The 17,279-nt window shown below is 51.6% G+C and overlaps 1 protein-coding gene across 7 annotated transcripts in view; it reads left to right on the top strand.

Moving 5' to 3' along the window:
* Window positions 1-17,279, top strand: part of col11a1a (collagen, type XI, alpha 1a) — a 444,140-nt gene that overhangs the window by 32,479 nt on the left and 394,382 nt on the right. For all 7 annotated transcript variants that reach the window (XM_072574917.1, XM_072574914.1, XM_072574912.1 and 4 more), the window contains exon 4: window positions 9,527-9,655. In XM_072574917.1, the coding sequence (XP_072431018.1) occupies window positions 9,527-9,655 (129 nt within the window). The remainder of the gene's footprint in view (window positions 1-9,526; window positions 9,656-17,279) is intronic.

The following is a 17,279-nucleotide window of genomic DNA, read 5'->3' as shown; positions in this document are numbered from 1 at the left end:
AACAATGTTGACCCTTTAACCTGTTTGAAGTGCGACTTGGATCCAAATTGCTTCAACTATTCATTTCAGATTGAAGGTCTTCACCTTCCATTTTTAAAACAGATTCCCCCCTCTGCAGAGAGTGAGCCTTGAATTATCCAGAGATGGGGACAATACCACAAGACCCTCAGAAGTGTTTCAAATAATAAATTAATGGATGTAGTTGACAGGATGTGAACCTGCACAGGAAGATCCCAATGGATTTGAATTTATCACCTAAGCTACTCATCAATAACTACCAGGTGATTGGAATCATTTAAAATCATTGCGTTTCGGAGACAGCACCGTAGCTCGGCACTGAATTAGCGATGATCCAAAATCTAATGAGCACAGCTGGATATTTCAGTGTGTTTTAAGGGAAAGCTCTTTATGAAATGATGCAGGAGGTTCAGAGGACTGTGCAATGAAGTCAATCTAGCAGCATTTGATGGAAACTGGTGGCTGACACACAACCCGCTGCACTGGAGAATTCCTGAAGTTGATTGGTGTTTAAGAAGCAAGTCTTTCTGGTCTTTCTGTCCAGCTGTAGCTGATGATGGGTTGGAGGTTGCTGTGTTAGGGACAATGATGGAACAGTTTTGATATGCAGTGATTATTTAGACTGCCTGTTGTATTTGGCTCCCAGTAAACAGTGATCAGTTTTCAGAGCTCAGCACACGTTTCTCTCATCCAACGTTCCAAGGCTCCCATGTTGTTGGAAGCTCTCCCAGTTTCTCAGTGCTCCTCAGCCAGTTTCATTCCAGCAATCAGAAACCTTCTCAAAAGTAAAATTGCACACTTTCCCTAAATATGTCAGTGCTGGATCTCACTGTGATAGGCTGAACTGGAAATGAAACGCTGTGTCCAAAAACACTCAGGTAGTTGCCAGCTGATCATTCACTGGAACTCACACATCACTGAACCAACCAAGGGGTCATTCAGCACACTGTGCCTGTGCTGGCTGTCTGAACAGTGGTATTGTCACGAGGGAATTCATCCAGAGACCCAGATAATATCCCAGGGACCAGGGCTTCAATCATTTTGAATTTAATTCCAATTTTAAAAATCTGGAATTAAGAGTCTAGTTATGGCTATGAATCCATTGTTGATTGTTGGAAAATCCCATCTGGGTCACTCATGTCCTTTAGGGAAGGAAGCTGCCATCCTTACCTGGGCTGGCCTACATGTGACTCCAGACCCCCAGCAATGTGGGTGACTCTTAACTGTCCTCTGGGCAGTTAGGGATGGGGTAATAAATGCTGGCCTGGTCAGTGATGCCCTCATCCTGTGAATGATTTTTTAAAAAAGTAATCCTGAATTTTGTGTTGAAGGTGTGAGTTGACCTGGTCTCCCCTGCACACTCGGGCAGTGTCTTTCAGACTGTGACCACTCACTGCAGAAAATCGCTTTCTTCTCCATCACCTTTACTCTTTTGTGAATTTAAATCTGTATCTCTTGGTCTGGATCCTGTCATAATGGGAGCGGTTTCTCCCGAGCTATTGGCCCGACCTTATTGAGAAAGAAATGCTCTTTAGAATGACACGTTATTTGTAGCGAAATGAAGATTCACTGCGGCATAATCTGTAACCTCGCGGCCCGGCATAACCCCCACTCAACCATTACCATCAGCCTGGGGATCAACCCTGGTTCAATGGAGAGTGCAGGAACAGCACCAGGTATACCTGAAAATGAGGTGCCAACCTGGTGAAGCCACCAAACAGCATAAACAGCCAGTGATAGACCGAGCTAAGTGATGCCACGACCATCGGATCAGATCTAAATTCTGCAGTCCTTGCACATCCAGTAATGAATAGTGATGGACAATTGAACAACTCACTGGAGGAGGAGGCTCCACAAAGCTCCCCACCCTCAATGACGGAGGAGCCCGGCACATCAGGGCAAAAGATAAGTCTCTAGCTTTCACAGCAATCTTCAGCCAGAAGTACTGAGCTGATGGTCCATCCCTGCCTCCTCCAGTGGTCCCCAATATCACAGATACCAGTCTCCAGCCATTTCACTTCACTCCATGCGATGTCAAGAAACAGTTGGAGACACTGGATGCTGCAAAGGCTGTGGGCCCTGACAACAGCCTTTTATTCCTGATGAAGGGCTTTTGCCCGAAACGTTGATTTTGAAGCTACTTGGATGCTGCCTGAACTGCTGTGCTCTTCCAGCACCACTAATCCAGAACATTCCAGCAATAGTACTGAAGGCTTGTGCTCCAGAACTTGCTGCTCCCCCACCCAAGCTGTTCCAGTACAGTTACAACACTGGCAGCTACCTGACAATGTGGAAAATTGTCCAGATATGTGCTGAACACAAAATACAGGACAAATCATAGCTTCTTGATGGGAAAATCATGCCTGACAAATTTACTGGAATTCTTTAATGAGGCAATAAACCGGGTCGATAAAGGGGAGGCAGTTGATGTAATATATTTGAGTTTTCAGAAGATTTTTGATAAGGTGCTACATATTGGGCTGTTTAATAAGGGAAGAGTCCATGATGATGGATGTGATGTAGGACATGGATCGAAGATTGTCTGATAGATACCAGAAAGTTGGGATAAAAACGATGTGCTCTCAGACTGGCAACGTGTAACTAGTGGAGTGCCACAGGGATCAGTGCTGGGACCATATGTGCTATTAGTAAGATATATTGATAGGAAGGAAAGTGAATGTACTTTGTGGATGTGACAAGAATGGGTAGGAAGGCAAGTGGTGAGGATGAGACAGCATCTGCAGGGAGGTAGAGCAAGTGGGTAAAAACCTGGCAGGTCACTGAATCACAGAGTGAGAATCAGAGAGTTTTTCTGATGAAGAAGGAGACCATTCAACCCATTGGACAGGGTCTGTCACCAGGTGTCAATCTCCTGCCTTTTCCTCATTTCCCTGCACCCCATTACTATCCCCTCTTGAACCCCCACCACATTTCTGGGCAGTGCATCCTGAACAACTCACTGAGTGAAAGGTTTTAACTCACATTACGTTTGCTTTGTTTGTGTTTTAAATCTGTACCCCTCTTGTTCTTGTTTGTCTTGTGAATGGGAACAACTTTCTCCAAGTCTACTGTCCAACCCGTTCATAATTTTGAAAACCTCCATCAAATCTCCTCTCAATTTTATTCTTTCTGGGGAACAGTCCCAACTTTTTCACTCACCCCTCATCACTGCAGTTTCTCATCTCAGGAAACATTCCTCTCAACTGTGTACGCACTTTCTCCAATGAGTTCACATCTTTCCCATAACTGGTCTAACAAGTGTCTTGTACAAGTTCAACATCACCTTCCTGTTCTTGTACTCTGCGTCCCTATTAATGAAGCTGAGGACGGTGTGTGCTTTATTAGCTCCTCTCTCTCTCTCTCTCTCTGTGATCTGTGCACATATACCCCCAGCTCTCTCTGCTTCACCCACACCTTCTCTAGAATTATGCCCCTTGTTTTATTTTGTCTTTCAATGTTCTTCTGACCAAAGTGCATCACTGTACGTCACCTCACCCACCTCACCTCACCTCACCCACCTCACCTCACCTCACCCACCTCACCCACCTCACCTCACCCACCTCACCCACCTCACCCCACCTCACCCACCTCACCTCACCTCACCCACCTCACCCACCTCACCTCACCCACCTCACCCACCTCACCCACCTCACCCACCTCACCCACCTCACCCACCTCACCTCACCTCACCTCACCCACCTCACCTCACCTCACCCACCTCACCCACCTCACCCACCTCACCTCACCTCACCTCACCTCACCTCACCTCACCCACCTCACCCACCTCACTCACCTCACCCACTTCACCCACCTCACCTCACCTCACCCACCTCACCTCACCTCACCCACCTCACCTCACCTCACCTCACCTCACCCACCTCACCTCACCTCACCCACCTCACCTCACCTCACCCACCTCACCCACCTCACCTCACCCACCTCACCTCACCTCACCCACCTCACCCACCTCACCTCACCCACCTCACCCCACCTCACCCACCTCACCCACCTCACCTCACCCACCTCACCCACCTCACCTCACCTCACCCACCTCACCCACCTCACCTCACCCACCTCACCCACCTCACCCACCTCACCCACCTCACCTCACCTCACCTCACCCACCTCACCTCACCTCACCCACCTCACCCACCTCACCCACCTCACCTCACCTCACCTCACCTCACCCACCTCACCCACCTCACTCACCTCACCCACTTCACCCACCTCACCTCACCTCACCCACCTCACCTCACCTCACCCACCTCACCCACCTCACCCACCTCACCTCACCTCACCCACCTCACCCACCTCACCCACCTCACCTCACCTCACCTCACCCACCTCACCTCACCTCACCCACCTCACCCACCTCACCCACCTCACCCACCTCACCTCACCTCACCCACCTCACCCACCTCACCCACCTCACCCACCTCACCTCACCTCACTCTCACCTCACCTCACCTCACCCACCTCACCCACCTCACCCACCTCACCTCACCTCACCTCACCCACCTCACCCACCTCACCCACCTCACCTCACCTCACCTCACCCACCTCACCTCACCTCACCTCACCCACCTCACCCACCTCACCTCACCCACCTCACCTCACCTCACTCCACTCACCTCACCTCACCTCACCTCACCTCACCTCACCTCACCTCACTCTCGCCTCACCTCACCTCACCCACCTCACCTCACTCCACTCACCTCACCTCACTCTCGCCTCACCTCACCTCACCTCACCCACCTCACCCACCTCACCTCACTCCACTCACCTCACCTCACTCTCACCTCACCTCACCTCACTCTCACCTCACCTCACCTCACCTCACTCCACTCACCTCACCTCACCTCACCTCACCTCACCTCACTCTCACCTCACCTCACCTCACCTCACTCTCACCTCACTCTCACCTCACCTCACCTCACTCTCACCTCACCTCACTCTCACCTCACCTCACTCTCACCTCACTCTCACCTCACTCTCACCTCACCTCACCTCACCTCACCTCACTCTCACCTCACCTCACCTCACCTCACCTCACCTCACCTCACTCCACTCACCTCACTCCACCCACCTCACCCACCTCACCCACCTCACCCACCTCACCCACCTCACCCACCTCACCTCACCCACCTCACCCACCTCACCTCACCTCACCCACCTCACCTCACCTCACCCACCTCACCCAACTCACCTCACCCACCTCACCTCACCTCACCTCACCTCACCCACCTCACCCACCTCACCCACCTCACCTCACCTCACCCACCTCACCTCACCCACCTCACCTCACCTCACCTCACCTCACCTCACCTCACCTCACCTCACTCCACTCACCTCACTCTCACCTCACCTCTCTCACCTCACCTCACTCCACTCACCTCACCTCACCTCACTCTCACCTCACTCCACCTCACCTCACCCACCTCACCCACCTCACCTCACTCTCACCTCACTCCACCTCACCTCACCTCACCTCACCCACCTCACCTCACTCCACTCACCTCACCTCACTCTCACCTCACCTCACCTCACCTCACCTCACCTCACCTCACCTCACCCACCTCACCCACCTCACCTCACCTCACCTCACCCACCTCACCCACCTCACCCACCTCACCCACTTCACCCACCTCACCCACCTCACCTCACCCACCTCACCTCATCTAAAAAGAAAACCTCACATTTCTTTGCATTGAACTGCATCTGCCCCCTATCCACCCACGCCACCAAATTGTCAATGGTCCTTTGGAGTCCCACACTGTCCCCCTCACAGTTTACAATTTTTCCAAGTTTAATGCCATCTGGAATCTTTGAAATTATCCTCTGTACACAAAGATCGAGACTATTAACAACAACAAAACAGCAGAAATTGCTGGAAAAGATCAGATCTGGTAGCATCCGTGATAAGAATGCAGCTCATCAACAGATATCAGATGGAATAGAACATAGGGAAATGTGAGGTGATACACTTTGTCCAAAAGAATAGAGGAGTAGGATATGATTTAAATGGAGAAAGACTGTGGAAAGCTACAGAACAGAGGGATTTGGGAGTCCATGCAGATCAACCTAAAGCTAGCGTCCATGTTTAGCTGGGAACAGGGAAGGCAAATGGAATATTGGCCTTTATTTCCAAATGAATGGAATATGAAAGTAGGGAGGGATTATTAAAACGATACAAGACACCAGTCAGACTACAGTTGGAACACTGTGAACAGTCTTGGCCTCCTTATCTAAGAATAGATATATTGCATGAAAGACAGCCCAGGGAGGGTTCACTGGGATGGTACAGCTCTGGAGTGACTGCCCTATGAGGAGAGGTTGAGTAAATTGGATCTGTTCTTATTAGAATTCAGAAGTATGAGAAATGGCCTGTTAAAACATGCAAGATTCTTAGAAGACTTGACAGGGGAGATGCAAAAAGGCTGTTTCTCCATGTGGGAGTCGAGAACCAGACAGCACAATCTCAGAGTAAGGGGTCATTCATCTAAGATAGAGATAAGGAGGAATTTCTTCTTTTTCTGGAGGAGGGAATCTGTGGAATTATTTATCACAGAAGACTATTGATGTTGGATCATTAAGTATATTCAAGGCTGAGAGAGTCAGATTTTTAATCAGGAAGGGAATCAGTGGTTGTTGGGAAAAGCTGGGAAAGTGTAGTTGAGGCTTATTAAAGTAGCCATGATCGCAGTGAATAGCAGTACAGACCTGATGGGATGAATGGCCTACACTGCTGCTATGATGATGGTCTGATTAACCCATCCAGTAGTTTTCTTGGTATTGATTGTGTGCATGACAATGTCATATCTCTTTGTATTTCACTTTCACTTTGAGTTAACTGTATTTATTTGGCTTCAAGCAGGATCGGTGATTTTCACAGACCTAGTCTCTGGTTTGTCTGCATGCAGTGGAGCTGGTTCACTGACAAATTTGCTTCCAGCAGCAACTTATTCCAACAGCTTTTGGAAATTCAATCTAACAGTTGCATGCTCTGAAAGGTTGAAATTTGTAGTCCACGAGTGACTAAGCAGCTGACTATTTTGGAGAATGAGTGGTTGAAATATGCTTCCAGTCTGTGGTTGCATGATTGATCTGCTGCAGATGAGCCGTGAGGGTCCAGACACGATGAAGTGTGAAATCTGTTCACTGTCAAAGTGAGGGATTGGAATCGTTGACTTGCTGCCATCACTCAGTGATCACAATGAGTGTGGAAAGGGTTTCCCCAGCTCCACTGCTGTCTCCCGGCAGAAACCTCATCCCACTCTATCTCTGAGTCTGTTTTCAATCACAGGCTCCATAGCTTGGCACAGACAGGGAATGAGAGGCTGTAACCGTGACAGGGAAGGCACGAGCGAGTGGAATACAAGACAACACTCACACATATCACAGCTTTCAATTGGCACCAATCTCTGGAACAGCTCATCAGACCACAAAGGGGCAGTACTGAGGGAGTGCTGCACTATCAGAGGGTCAGTACTTAGGGAGTGCAGCACTGTCAGAGGGTCAGTACTGAGGGAGTGCCGCACTGTCAGAGGGTCAGTGCTGAGGGAGTGTTACACTGTCAGAGGGTCAGTACTGAGGGGGTGCCACACTGTCAGAGGGTCAGTGCTGAGGGAGTGCTGCACAGTCAGAGGGTCAGTACTGAGGGAGTGCCGCACTGTCAGAGGGTCAGTGCTGAGGGAGTGCTGCACTGTCAGAAGGACAGTGCTGAGGGAGTGCCGCACTATCAGAGGGTCAGTACTGAGGGAGTGTTACACTGACAGAGGGTCAGTACTGAGGGAGTGCAGCACTGTCAGAAGGACAGTGCTGAGGGAGTGTCACACTGACAGAGGGTCAGTACTGAGGGAGTGCAGCACTGTCAGAAGGACAGTGCTGAGGGAGTGCCGCACTGTCAGAGGGTCAGTACTGAGGGAGTGTCACACTGACAGAGGGTCAGTACTGAGGGAGTGCAGCACTGTCAGAAGGACAGTGCTGAGGGAGTGCCGCACTATCAGAGGGTCAGTACTGAGGGAGTGTTACACTGTCAGAGGGTCAGTGCTGAGGGAGTGTTGCATTGTCAGAGGATCAGTACTGAGGGTGTGCAGCACTGTCAGAGGGTCAGCCCTGAGGGATTGCCGCACTATCAGAGGGTCAGTGCTGAGGGAGTGTTACACTGTCAGAGGGTCAGTGCTGAGGGAGTGTTACACTGTCAGAGGGTCAGTGCTGAGGGAGTGCCGTACTGTCGGAGGGTCAGTGCTGAGGGAGTGCCGCACTGTCAGAGGGTCAGTGCTGAGGGAGTGTTACACTGTCAGAGGGTCAGTGCTGAGGGAGTGCCGTACTGTCGGAGGGTCAGTGCTGAGGGAGTGCCGCACTGTCAGAGGGTCAGTACTGAGGGAGTGCCGCACTGTCAGAGGGTCAGTGCTGAGGGAGTGCTGCACTGTCAGAGGGTCAGTACTGAGGGAGTGCTACACTGTCAGAGGGTCAGTACTGAGGGAGTGCTGCACTGTCAGAGGGTCAGTGCTGAGGGAGTGCTGCACTGTCAGAGGGTCAGTGCTGAGGGAGTGCTGCACTGTCAGAGGGTCAGTACTGAGGGAGTGCCGCACTGTCAGAGGGTCAGTACTGAGGGAGTGCCGCACTGTCAGAGGGTCAGTACTGATGGAGTGCCGCACTGTCAGAGGGTCAGTGCTGAGGGAGTGCTGCACTGTCAGAGGGTCAGTGTTGAGGGAGTGCCGCACTGTCAGAGGGTCAGTGCTGAGGGAGTGCTGCACTGTCAGAGGGTCAGTGCTGAGGGAGTGCTGCACTGTCAGAGGGTCAGTACCGGGGGAGTGCTGCACTGTCAGAGGGTCAGTGCTGAGGGAGTGCTGCACTGTCAGAGGGTCAGTGTTGAGGGAGTGCCGCACTGTCAGAGGGTCAGTGCTGAGGGAGTGCTGCACTGTCAGAGGGTCAGTGTTGAGGGAGTGCCGCACTGTCAGAGGGTCAGTGCTGAGGGAGTGCTGCACTGTCAGAGGGTCAGTGCTGAGGGAGTGCTGCACTGTCAGAGGGTCAGTACCGGGGGAGTGCTGCACTGTCAGAGGGTCAGTGCTGAGGGAGTGCCGCACTGTCAGAGGGTCAGTGTTGAGGGAGTGCCACGCTGTGGGAGGGTTCGTGCTGAGGGAGTGCTGCACTGTCAGAGTGCTAATTTCTGATGAGTCACTAAATGTTCTGCCTATTGTGTTCCTGGTGAGTGTTCCCATTGTCTATGTTTTGAGGAGGTGGGAGGTCGTTTTCACCCAAGGCTCCTGCTCAGTGTTAAACCATCACCTGTTCACATAAACTGATTGTCCAGTCATTGTCATGTCCTGGGATCTTGCTGTGTTAAGGTTGACTGCTTTAATATTTTGTTAAAGGGCTTTGTTCTGAAGTTCTGATTGGTGTTCAATGAATGCTGCCCCGTCTCTCCGTCTGTGTGTGAATGGTCCAGTGTCTCTGGCCCCTCTGTGTGTTGTGATGTTCCGATGGGATATTGTTTCTGTTTCAGGGGGATATCCAGCAGTTGTTGATTGTCCCGGACCCACGGGCTGCCTACGATTACTGTGATTATTACAGTCCTGACTGTAACAGCCCACTTCCAAACCTCCCACAAGCTCAGGAACCAGAGAGAAACCAGGTCAGTTACTATCTCACTGTCGTTGGGTAACCCAGATCAGCCACGTGCTGTGGGGGAGCAAGCTGGGCAATGCGGTTTACCCAGTCTGAACGAGGGTTAGTCTGCATGTGACTGTTCTTTCATTATATGGACAATAACCCGTGTCGCTGTTCGATGGTCTGGTTTATGGTGCTGCGATAACAGATAAGATGCTGCTATTTATTGCAATGTTATATGGACTAATGTAGCCTCAGAATGTTCTCTGTCTTTTATTCTTTCTGTCTACATTTTTATCTGTCTCTCCCCTTCTCTCAATGTCTTTCGCTCTGTCTGTCTGTCTGCCACTCCATCTTTCTACCTCCCCTTGTCTCTTTCTCCCTCTGTCTCTCACTTGCTTTCTATCTTTCCTTGTTTCTCTCTTCCTGCCTATCCCTCTCTCTTTCCTGACTGTTCTGATTGTCCTGAAATGCAGTCTCGTTGTAAACGATACAGAAGGTTGCTGGTTTGCACTCAGTGCTGATCAGCAGCTGAAATCTAATCCACAGATCTCCACTAAACTCTCAAATCTCCAGAAAATGCCACAAATTGCATGTCATAAAAACGATGTTAAACTGTGTTCCCACAAGGAATAGGGAAACTGCTAAAAACCACTCACCCAAAAGCTGATGTGACTGTGCTGTGTTCCTGCTGAGTGTATGCTGTGTTCCTACTCTGTCTGTGCTGTGTTCCTGCGGTTACTGTGCTGTGTTCCTGCTGTGTCTGTGCTGTGTTACTGCTGTGTCTGTGCTGTGTTCCTGCTGTGTCTGTATAGTGTTTCTGCTGTGTCTGTGCTGTGTTCCTGCGGTTTCTGTGCTGTGTTCCTGCCATGTCTGTGCTGTTTCCCGAAGGTGTCTGTGCTGTGTTCCTGCTGTGTGTATGCTGTGTTCCTGCTGTGTGTGTGCAGTGTTCCTGCTGTGTGTGTGCAGTGTTCCTGCTGTGTCTGTGCTGTGTTCCAACTGTGTCTGTGCTGTGTTCCTGCTGTGTCTGTGCTGTGTTCCTGCCGTGTCTGTGCTGTGTTTCTGCCGTGAATGTGCTGTGTTCCTGCCATTTCTGTGCTGTATTCCTGCTGTGACAGTGCTATGTTCCTGCCTTGTGTGTGCTGTGTTCCTGCCTTGTGTGTGCTGTGTTCCTGCCTTGTGTGTGCTGTGTTCCTGCCGTGTGTGTGCTGTGTTCCTACTGTGTTGGTGCTGTGTTCCTGCTGTGTGTGTGCTGTGTTCCTGCCGTGTGTGTGCTGTGTTTCTGCTTTGAATGCGCTGTGTTCCTGCTGTGTCTGTGCTGTATCCTGCCGTCTCTGTGCTGTGTTCCTGCCATGTCTGTGCTGTGTTCCTGCCATGTCTGTGCAGTGTTCCTGCCGTGTCTGTGTTGTATCCCTGCCGTGTCTATGCTGTGTTCCTGCCGTTTCTGTGCTATGTTCCTGCCGTGTCTATGCTGTGTTCCTGCCGTGTCTGTGCTGTGTTCCTGCCGTGTCTGTGCAGTGTTCCTGTTGTGTCTGTGCTGTGCCTATGCTGTGTTCCTGCTGTGTTCCTGCTGTGTCTGTGCTGTGTTCCTGCTGTGTCTGTATAGTGTTTCTGCTGTGTCTGTGCAGTGTTCCTGGTGTGTCTGTGCTGTATTTCTGCTGTGTCTAAGCTGTGTTCCTGCTGTGAGTGTGTTGTGTTCCTGCTGTGTCTGTGCTGTGTTTCGGCCGTGTCTGTGCTGTGTTCCTTCTGTGTCAGTGCTATGATACCTGCTGTGTCTGTCCTGTATTCCTGCGGTGTCTGTGCTGTGTTCCTGCTGTGTCTGTGCTGAGGTCCTGCCGTGCGTGTGCTGTGTTCCTGCTGTGTCTGTGCAGTGTTCCTGTTGTGTCTGTGCTGTGTTCCTGCTGTGTCTGTGCAGTGTTCCTGCTGTGTCTGTGCTGTGTTCCTGCTGTGTCTGTGCAGTGTTCCTGTTGTGTCTGTGCTGTGTTCCTGCAGTGTCTGTGGTGTATTCTTGGTGTGTCTTTGCTGTGTTCCTGCTGTGTCTGTGCTGTGTTCCTGCCGTTTCTGTGCTGTGTTCCTAATGTGTGTGTGCTGTGTTCCTGGTGTGTCTGTGCTATATTCCTGCCGTGTGTGTGCTGTGTTCCTGCTGTGTCAGTGCTGTGTTCCTAATGTGTGTGTGCTGTGTTCCTGCTGTGTCTGCTGTTTCCCTACTGTGTCTGTGCTGTGTGCCTGATGTGTGTGTGTGTGCGGTGTTCCTGCTGTGTCTTTGCTGTGTTCCTACTGTGTCGGTGCTGTGTTCCTGCGGTATTTGTGCTGTTTTCCTGCTGTGTCTGTGCTGTGTTCCTGCAGTGTCTGTGCTGTATTCCTGCTGTGTCTGTGCTGTGTTCCCGCCGTGTCTGTGCTGTGTTCCTGCTGTGTCAGTGCTGTGTTCCCGCCGTGTCTGTGCTGTATTCCTGCTGTGTCTGTGCTGTGTTCCCGCCGTGTCTGTGCTGTGTTCTCCTGCTGTGTGTGTGTGCTGTATTCCTACTGCGTTGGTGCTGTGTTCCTGTTGTGTCTGTGCTGTGGGAGTTCTGCACTGTCAGAGGGTCAGTGCTGAGGGAGTGCAGCACTGTCAGAGGGTCAGTACTGAGGGAGTGCGCACTGTCAGAGGGTGTGTGCTGTATCCCTGGTGTGTCTGTGCTGTATCCCTGGTGTGTCTGTGCTGTGTTCCTGGTGTGTCTGTGCTGTGTTCTGCTGTGTCTGTGCTGTGTTCCTGGTGTGTCTGTGCTGTGTTCCTGGTGTGTCTGTGCTGTGTTCCTGCTGTGTGTGTGCTGTGTTCCTGCTGTGTCTGTGCTGTATTCCTGCTGTGTCTGTGCTGTATTCCTGCTGTGTCTGTGCTGTATTCCTGCTGTGTCTGTGCTGTGTTCCTGCCATGTCTGTGCTGTGTTCCTGCTGTGTCTGTGCTGTGTTCCTGCTGTGTCTGTGCAGTGTTCCTGTTTTGTCTGTGCTGTGTCTATGCTGTGTCTGTGCTGTGTTCCTGCTGTGTCTGTGCAGTGTTCCTGTTTTGTCTGTGCTGTGTCTATGCTGTGTTCCTGCTGTGTCTGTGCTGTATTCCTGCTGTGTCTGTCCTGTATCCCTGCTGTCTCTGTGCTGTATCCCTGCAGTGTCTGTGCTGTGTTCCTACCGTGTGTGTGCAGTGTTCCTGCTGTGTCTGTGCAGTGTTCCTGTTTTGTCTGTGCTGTGTCTATGCTGTGTTCCTGCTGTGTCTGTGCTGTATTCCTGCTGTGTCTGTCCTGTATCCCTGCTGTCTCTGTGCTGTATCCCTGCAGTGTCTGTGCTGTGTTCCTACCGTGTGTGTGCAGTGTTCCTGCTGTGTCTGTGCAGTGTTCCTGCTGTGTCTGTGCAGTGTTCCTGGTGTGTCTGTGCAGTTTTCCTGCTGTGTCTGTGCTGTATTACTGCTGTGTCTTTGCTGTGTTCCTGCTGTGTCTGTGCTGTGTTCCTGCTGTGTGTGTGCTGTGTTCCTGCTGTGTCTGTGCTGTGTTCCTGCTGTGTCTGTGCTGTGTTCCTGGTGTGTCTGTGCTGTGTTCCTGCTGTGTCTGTGCTGTTTCCCTACGGAGTCTGTGCTGAGTTTCTGCCGTGTGTGTGATGTGTCCCTGCTGTGTCAGTGCTATGTTCCTGCTGGGTGTGTGCTTTATTCCTGCTGTGTCTGTGCAGTGTTCCTGCTGTGTCTGCTGTTTCCCTACGGTGTCTGTGCTGTGTGCCTGATGTGTGTGTATTGTGTTCCTGTGTGCCTGTGCTGTATTCCTGCCGTGTCTGTGCTGTATTCCTACTGTGTCTGTGCTGTATCCCTGGTGTGTCTGCGCGGTGTTCCTACTGTGTCTGTGCTGTATCCCTGCCGTGTCTGTGCTGTATTCCTGCCGTGTCTGTGCTGTGTTCCTACTGTGTCTGTGCTGTATCCCTGGTGTGTCTGTGCTGGATTCCTGCTTGTCTGTACTGTATTCCTGCTGTGTCTGTGCTGTGTTCCTGCAGTGTCTATGCTGTATCCCTGTTGTGTGTGTGCTGTATTCCTGCTGTGTCTATGCTATGTTCCTGCTGTGTCTGTGCTGTGTTCCTCCTGTGTCTGTGCAGTGTTCCTGCTGTGTCTGTGCAGTGTTCCTGCTGTGTCTGTGCAGTGTTCCTGTTGTGTCTGTGCAGTGTTCCTGTTGTGTCTGTGCAGTGTTCCTGTTGTGTCTGCGCAGTGTTCCTGCCGTGTCTGTGCTGTGTTCCCGCTGTGTCTGTGCTGAGGTCCTGCCGTGCGTGTGCTGTGTTCCTGCTGTGTCTGTGCTGTATCCTGCCGTCTCTGTGCTGTGTTCCTGCCATGTCTGTGCTGTGTTCCTGCCGTGTCTGTGCAGTGTTCCTGCCGTGTCTGTGTTGTATCCCTGCCGTGTCTGTGCTGTGTTCCTGCCGTGTCTATGCTGTGTTCCTGCTGTGTCAGTGCTGTGTTCCTAATGTGTGTGTGCTGTGTTCCTGCCGTGTGTGTGCTGTGTTCCTGCCGTGTCAGTGCTGTGTTCCTAATGTGTGTGTGCTGTGTTCCTGGTGTGTCTGTGCTATATTCCTGCCATGTGTGTGCTGTGTTCCTGCTGTGTCAGTGCTGTGTTCCTAATGTGTGTGTACTGTGTTCCTGCTGTGTCTGCTGTTTCCCTACTGTGTCTGTGCTCTGTGCCTGATGTGTGTGTGTGCTGTGTGCCTGATGTGTGTGTGTGTGCGGTGTTCCTGCTGTGTCTTTGCTGTTTTCCTACTGTGTCGGTGCTGTGTTCCTGCGGTATTTGTGCTGTGTTCCTGCTGTGTCTGTGCTGTGTTCCTGCTGTGTCTGTGCTGTGTTCCTGCAGTGTTTGTGCTGTTTTCCTGCTGTGTCTGTGCTGTATTCCTGCTGTGTCTGTGCTGTGTCCTGCAGTGTCTGTGCTGTGTTCCTGTCGTGTCTGTGCTGTGTTCCTGCTGTGTGTGTGCTGTATTCCTACTGCTTTGGTGCTGTGTTCCTGCTGTGTCTGTGCTGTGGGAGTTCTGCACTGTCAGAGGGTCAGTGCTGAGGGAGTGCAGCACTGTCAGAGGGTCAGTACTGAGGGAGTGCCGCACTGTCAGAGGGTGTGTGCTGTATCCCTGGTGTGTCTGTGCTGTATCCCTGGTGTGTCTGTGCTGTATCCCTGGTGTGTCTGTGCTGTATCCCTGCTGTGTCTGTGCTGTGTTCTGCTGTGTCTGTGCTGTGTTCCTGCTGTGTCTGTGCTGTGTTCCTGCTGTGTCTGTGCTGTGTTCCTGCCGTGTCTGTGCTGTGTTCCTGCTGTGTGTGTGCTGTATTCCTACTGCGTTGGTGCTGTGTTCCTGCTGTGTCTGTGCTGTGTTCCTGCGGTTTCTGTGCTGTGTTCCTGCCATGTCTGTGCTGTTTCCCGAAGGTGTCTGTGCTGTGTTCCTGCTGTGTGTATGCTGTGTTCCTGCTGTGTGTGTGCAGTGTTCCTGCTGTGTGTGTGCAGTGTTCCTGCTGTGTGTGTGCAGTGTTCCTGCTGTGTCTGTGCTGTGTTCCAACTGTGTCTGTGCTGTGTTCCTGCTGTGTCTGTGCTGTGTTCCTGCCGTGTCTGTGCTGTGTTTCTGCCGTGAATGTGCTGTGTTCCTGCCATTTCTGTGCTGTATTCCTGCTGTGACAGTGCTATGTTCCTGTCTTGTGTGTGCTGTGTTCCTGCCTTGTGTGTGCTCTGTTCCTGCCGTGTGTGTGCTGTGTTCCTACTGTGTTGGTGCTGTGTTCCTGCTGTGTGTGTGCTGTGTTCCTGCCGTGTGTGTGCTGTGTTTCTGCTTTGAATGCGCTGTGTTCCTGCTGTGTCTGTGCTGTATCCTGCCGTCTCTGTGCTGTGTTCCTGCCATGTCTGTGCTGTGTTCCTGCCATGTCTGTGCAGTGTTCCTGCCGTGTCTGTGTTGTATCCCTGCCGTGTCTATGCTGTGTTCCTGCCGTTTCTGTGCTATGTTCCTGCCGTGTCTATGCTGTGTTCCTGCCGTGTCTGTGCTGTGTTCCTGCCGTGTCTGTGCAGTGTTCCTGTTGTGTCTGTGCTGTGCCTATGCTGTGTTCCTGCTGTGTTCCTGCTGTGTCTGTGCTGTGTTCCTGCTGTGTCTGTATAGTGTTTCTGCTGTGTCTGTGCAGTGTTCCTGGTGTGTCTGTGCTGTATTTCTGCTGTGTCTAAGCTGTGTTCCTGCTGTGAGTGTGTTGTGTTCCTGCTGTGTCTGTGCTGTGTTTCGGCCGTGTCTGTGCTGTGTTCCTTCTGTGTCAGTGCTATGATACCTGCTGTGTCTGTCCTGTATTCCTGCGGTGTCTGTGCTGTGTTCCTGCTGTGTCTGTGCTGAGGTCCTGCCGTGCGTGTGCTGTGTTCCTGCTGTGTCTGTGCAGTGTTCCTGCTGTGTCTGTGCTGTGTTCCTGCTGTGTCTGTGCAGTGTTCCTGTTGTGTCTGTGCTGTGTTCCTGCAGTGTCTGTGGTGTATTCTTGGTGTGTCTTTGCTGTGTTCCTGCTGTGTCTGTGCTGTGTTCCTGCCGTTTCTGTGCTGTGTTCCTAATGTGTGTGTGCTGTGTTCCTGGTGTGTCTGTGCTATATTCCTGCCGTGTGTGTGCTGTGTTCCTGCTGTGTCAGTGCTGTGTTCCTAATGTGTGTGTGCTGTGTTCCTGCTGTGTCTGCTGTTTCCCTACTGTGTCTGTGCTGTGTGCCTGATGTGTGTGTGTGTGCGGTGTTCCTGCTGTGTCTTTGCTGTGTTCCTACTGTGTCGGTGCTGTGTTCCTGCGGTATTTGTGCTGTTTTCCTGCTGTGTCTGTGCTGAGTTCCTGCAGTGTCTGTGCTGTGTTCCTGCAGTGTCTGTGCTGTGTTCCTGCAGTGTCTGTGCTGTATTCCTGCTGTGTCTGTGCTGTGTTCCCGCCGTGTCTGTGCTGTGTTCTCCTGCTGTGTGTGTGTGCTGTATTCCTACTGCGTTGGTGCTGTGTTCCTGTTGTGTCTGTGCTGTGGGAGTTCTGCACTGTCAGAGGGTCAGTGCTGAGGGAGTGCAGCACTGTCAGAGGGTGTGTGCTGTATCCCTGGTGTGTCTGTGCTGTGCTCCTGGTGTGTCTGTGCTGTGTTCCTGGTGTGTCTGTGCTGTGTTCCTGCTGTGTCTGTGCTGTGCTCCTGCTGTGTCTGTGCTGTATTCCTGCTGTGTCTGTGCTGTATTCCTGCTGTGTCTGTGCTGTGTTCCTGCTGTGTGTGTACTGTGTTCCTGCTGTGTCTGTATAGTGTTTCTGCTGTGTCTGTGCTGTGTTCCTGCCATGTCTGTGCTGTGTTCCTGCTGTGTCTGTGCTGTGTTCCTGCTGTGTCTGTGCTGTGTTCCTGCTGTGTCTGTGCTGTATTCCTGCTGTCTCTGTGCTGTATCCCTGCAGTGTCTGTGCTGTGTTCCTACCGTGTGTGTGCAATGTTCCTGCTGTGTCTGTGCAGTGTTCCTGCTGTGTCTGTGCAGTGTTCCTGGTGTGTCTGTGCAGTTTTCCTGCTGTGTCTGTGCTGTATTACTGCTGTGTCTGTGCAGTGTTCCTGGTGTGTCTGTGCAGTTTTCCTGCTGTGTCTGTGCTGTATTCCTGCTGTGTCTGTCCTGTATCCCTGCTGTCTCTGTGCTGTGTTCCTGCTGTGTGTGTGCTGTGTTCCT

The sequence above is a fragment of the Chiloscyllium punctatum genome, chromosome 7, assembly GCF_047496795.1.
Source record: "Chiloscyllium punctatum isolate Juve2018m chromosome 7, sChiPun1.3, whole genome shotgun sequence".
NCBI classification, from domain to species: domain Eukaryota; kingdom Metazoa; phylum Chordata; class Chondrichthyes; order Orectolobiformes; family Hemiscylliidae; genus Chiloscyllium; species Chiloscyllium punctatum.
This window is presented reverse-complemented; position numbering and strand designations above follow the sequence as displayed.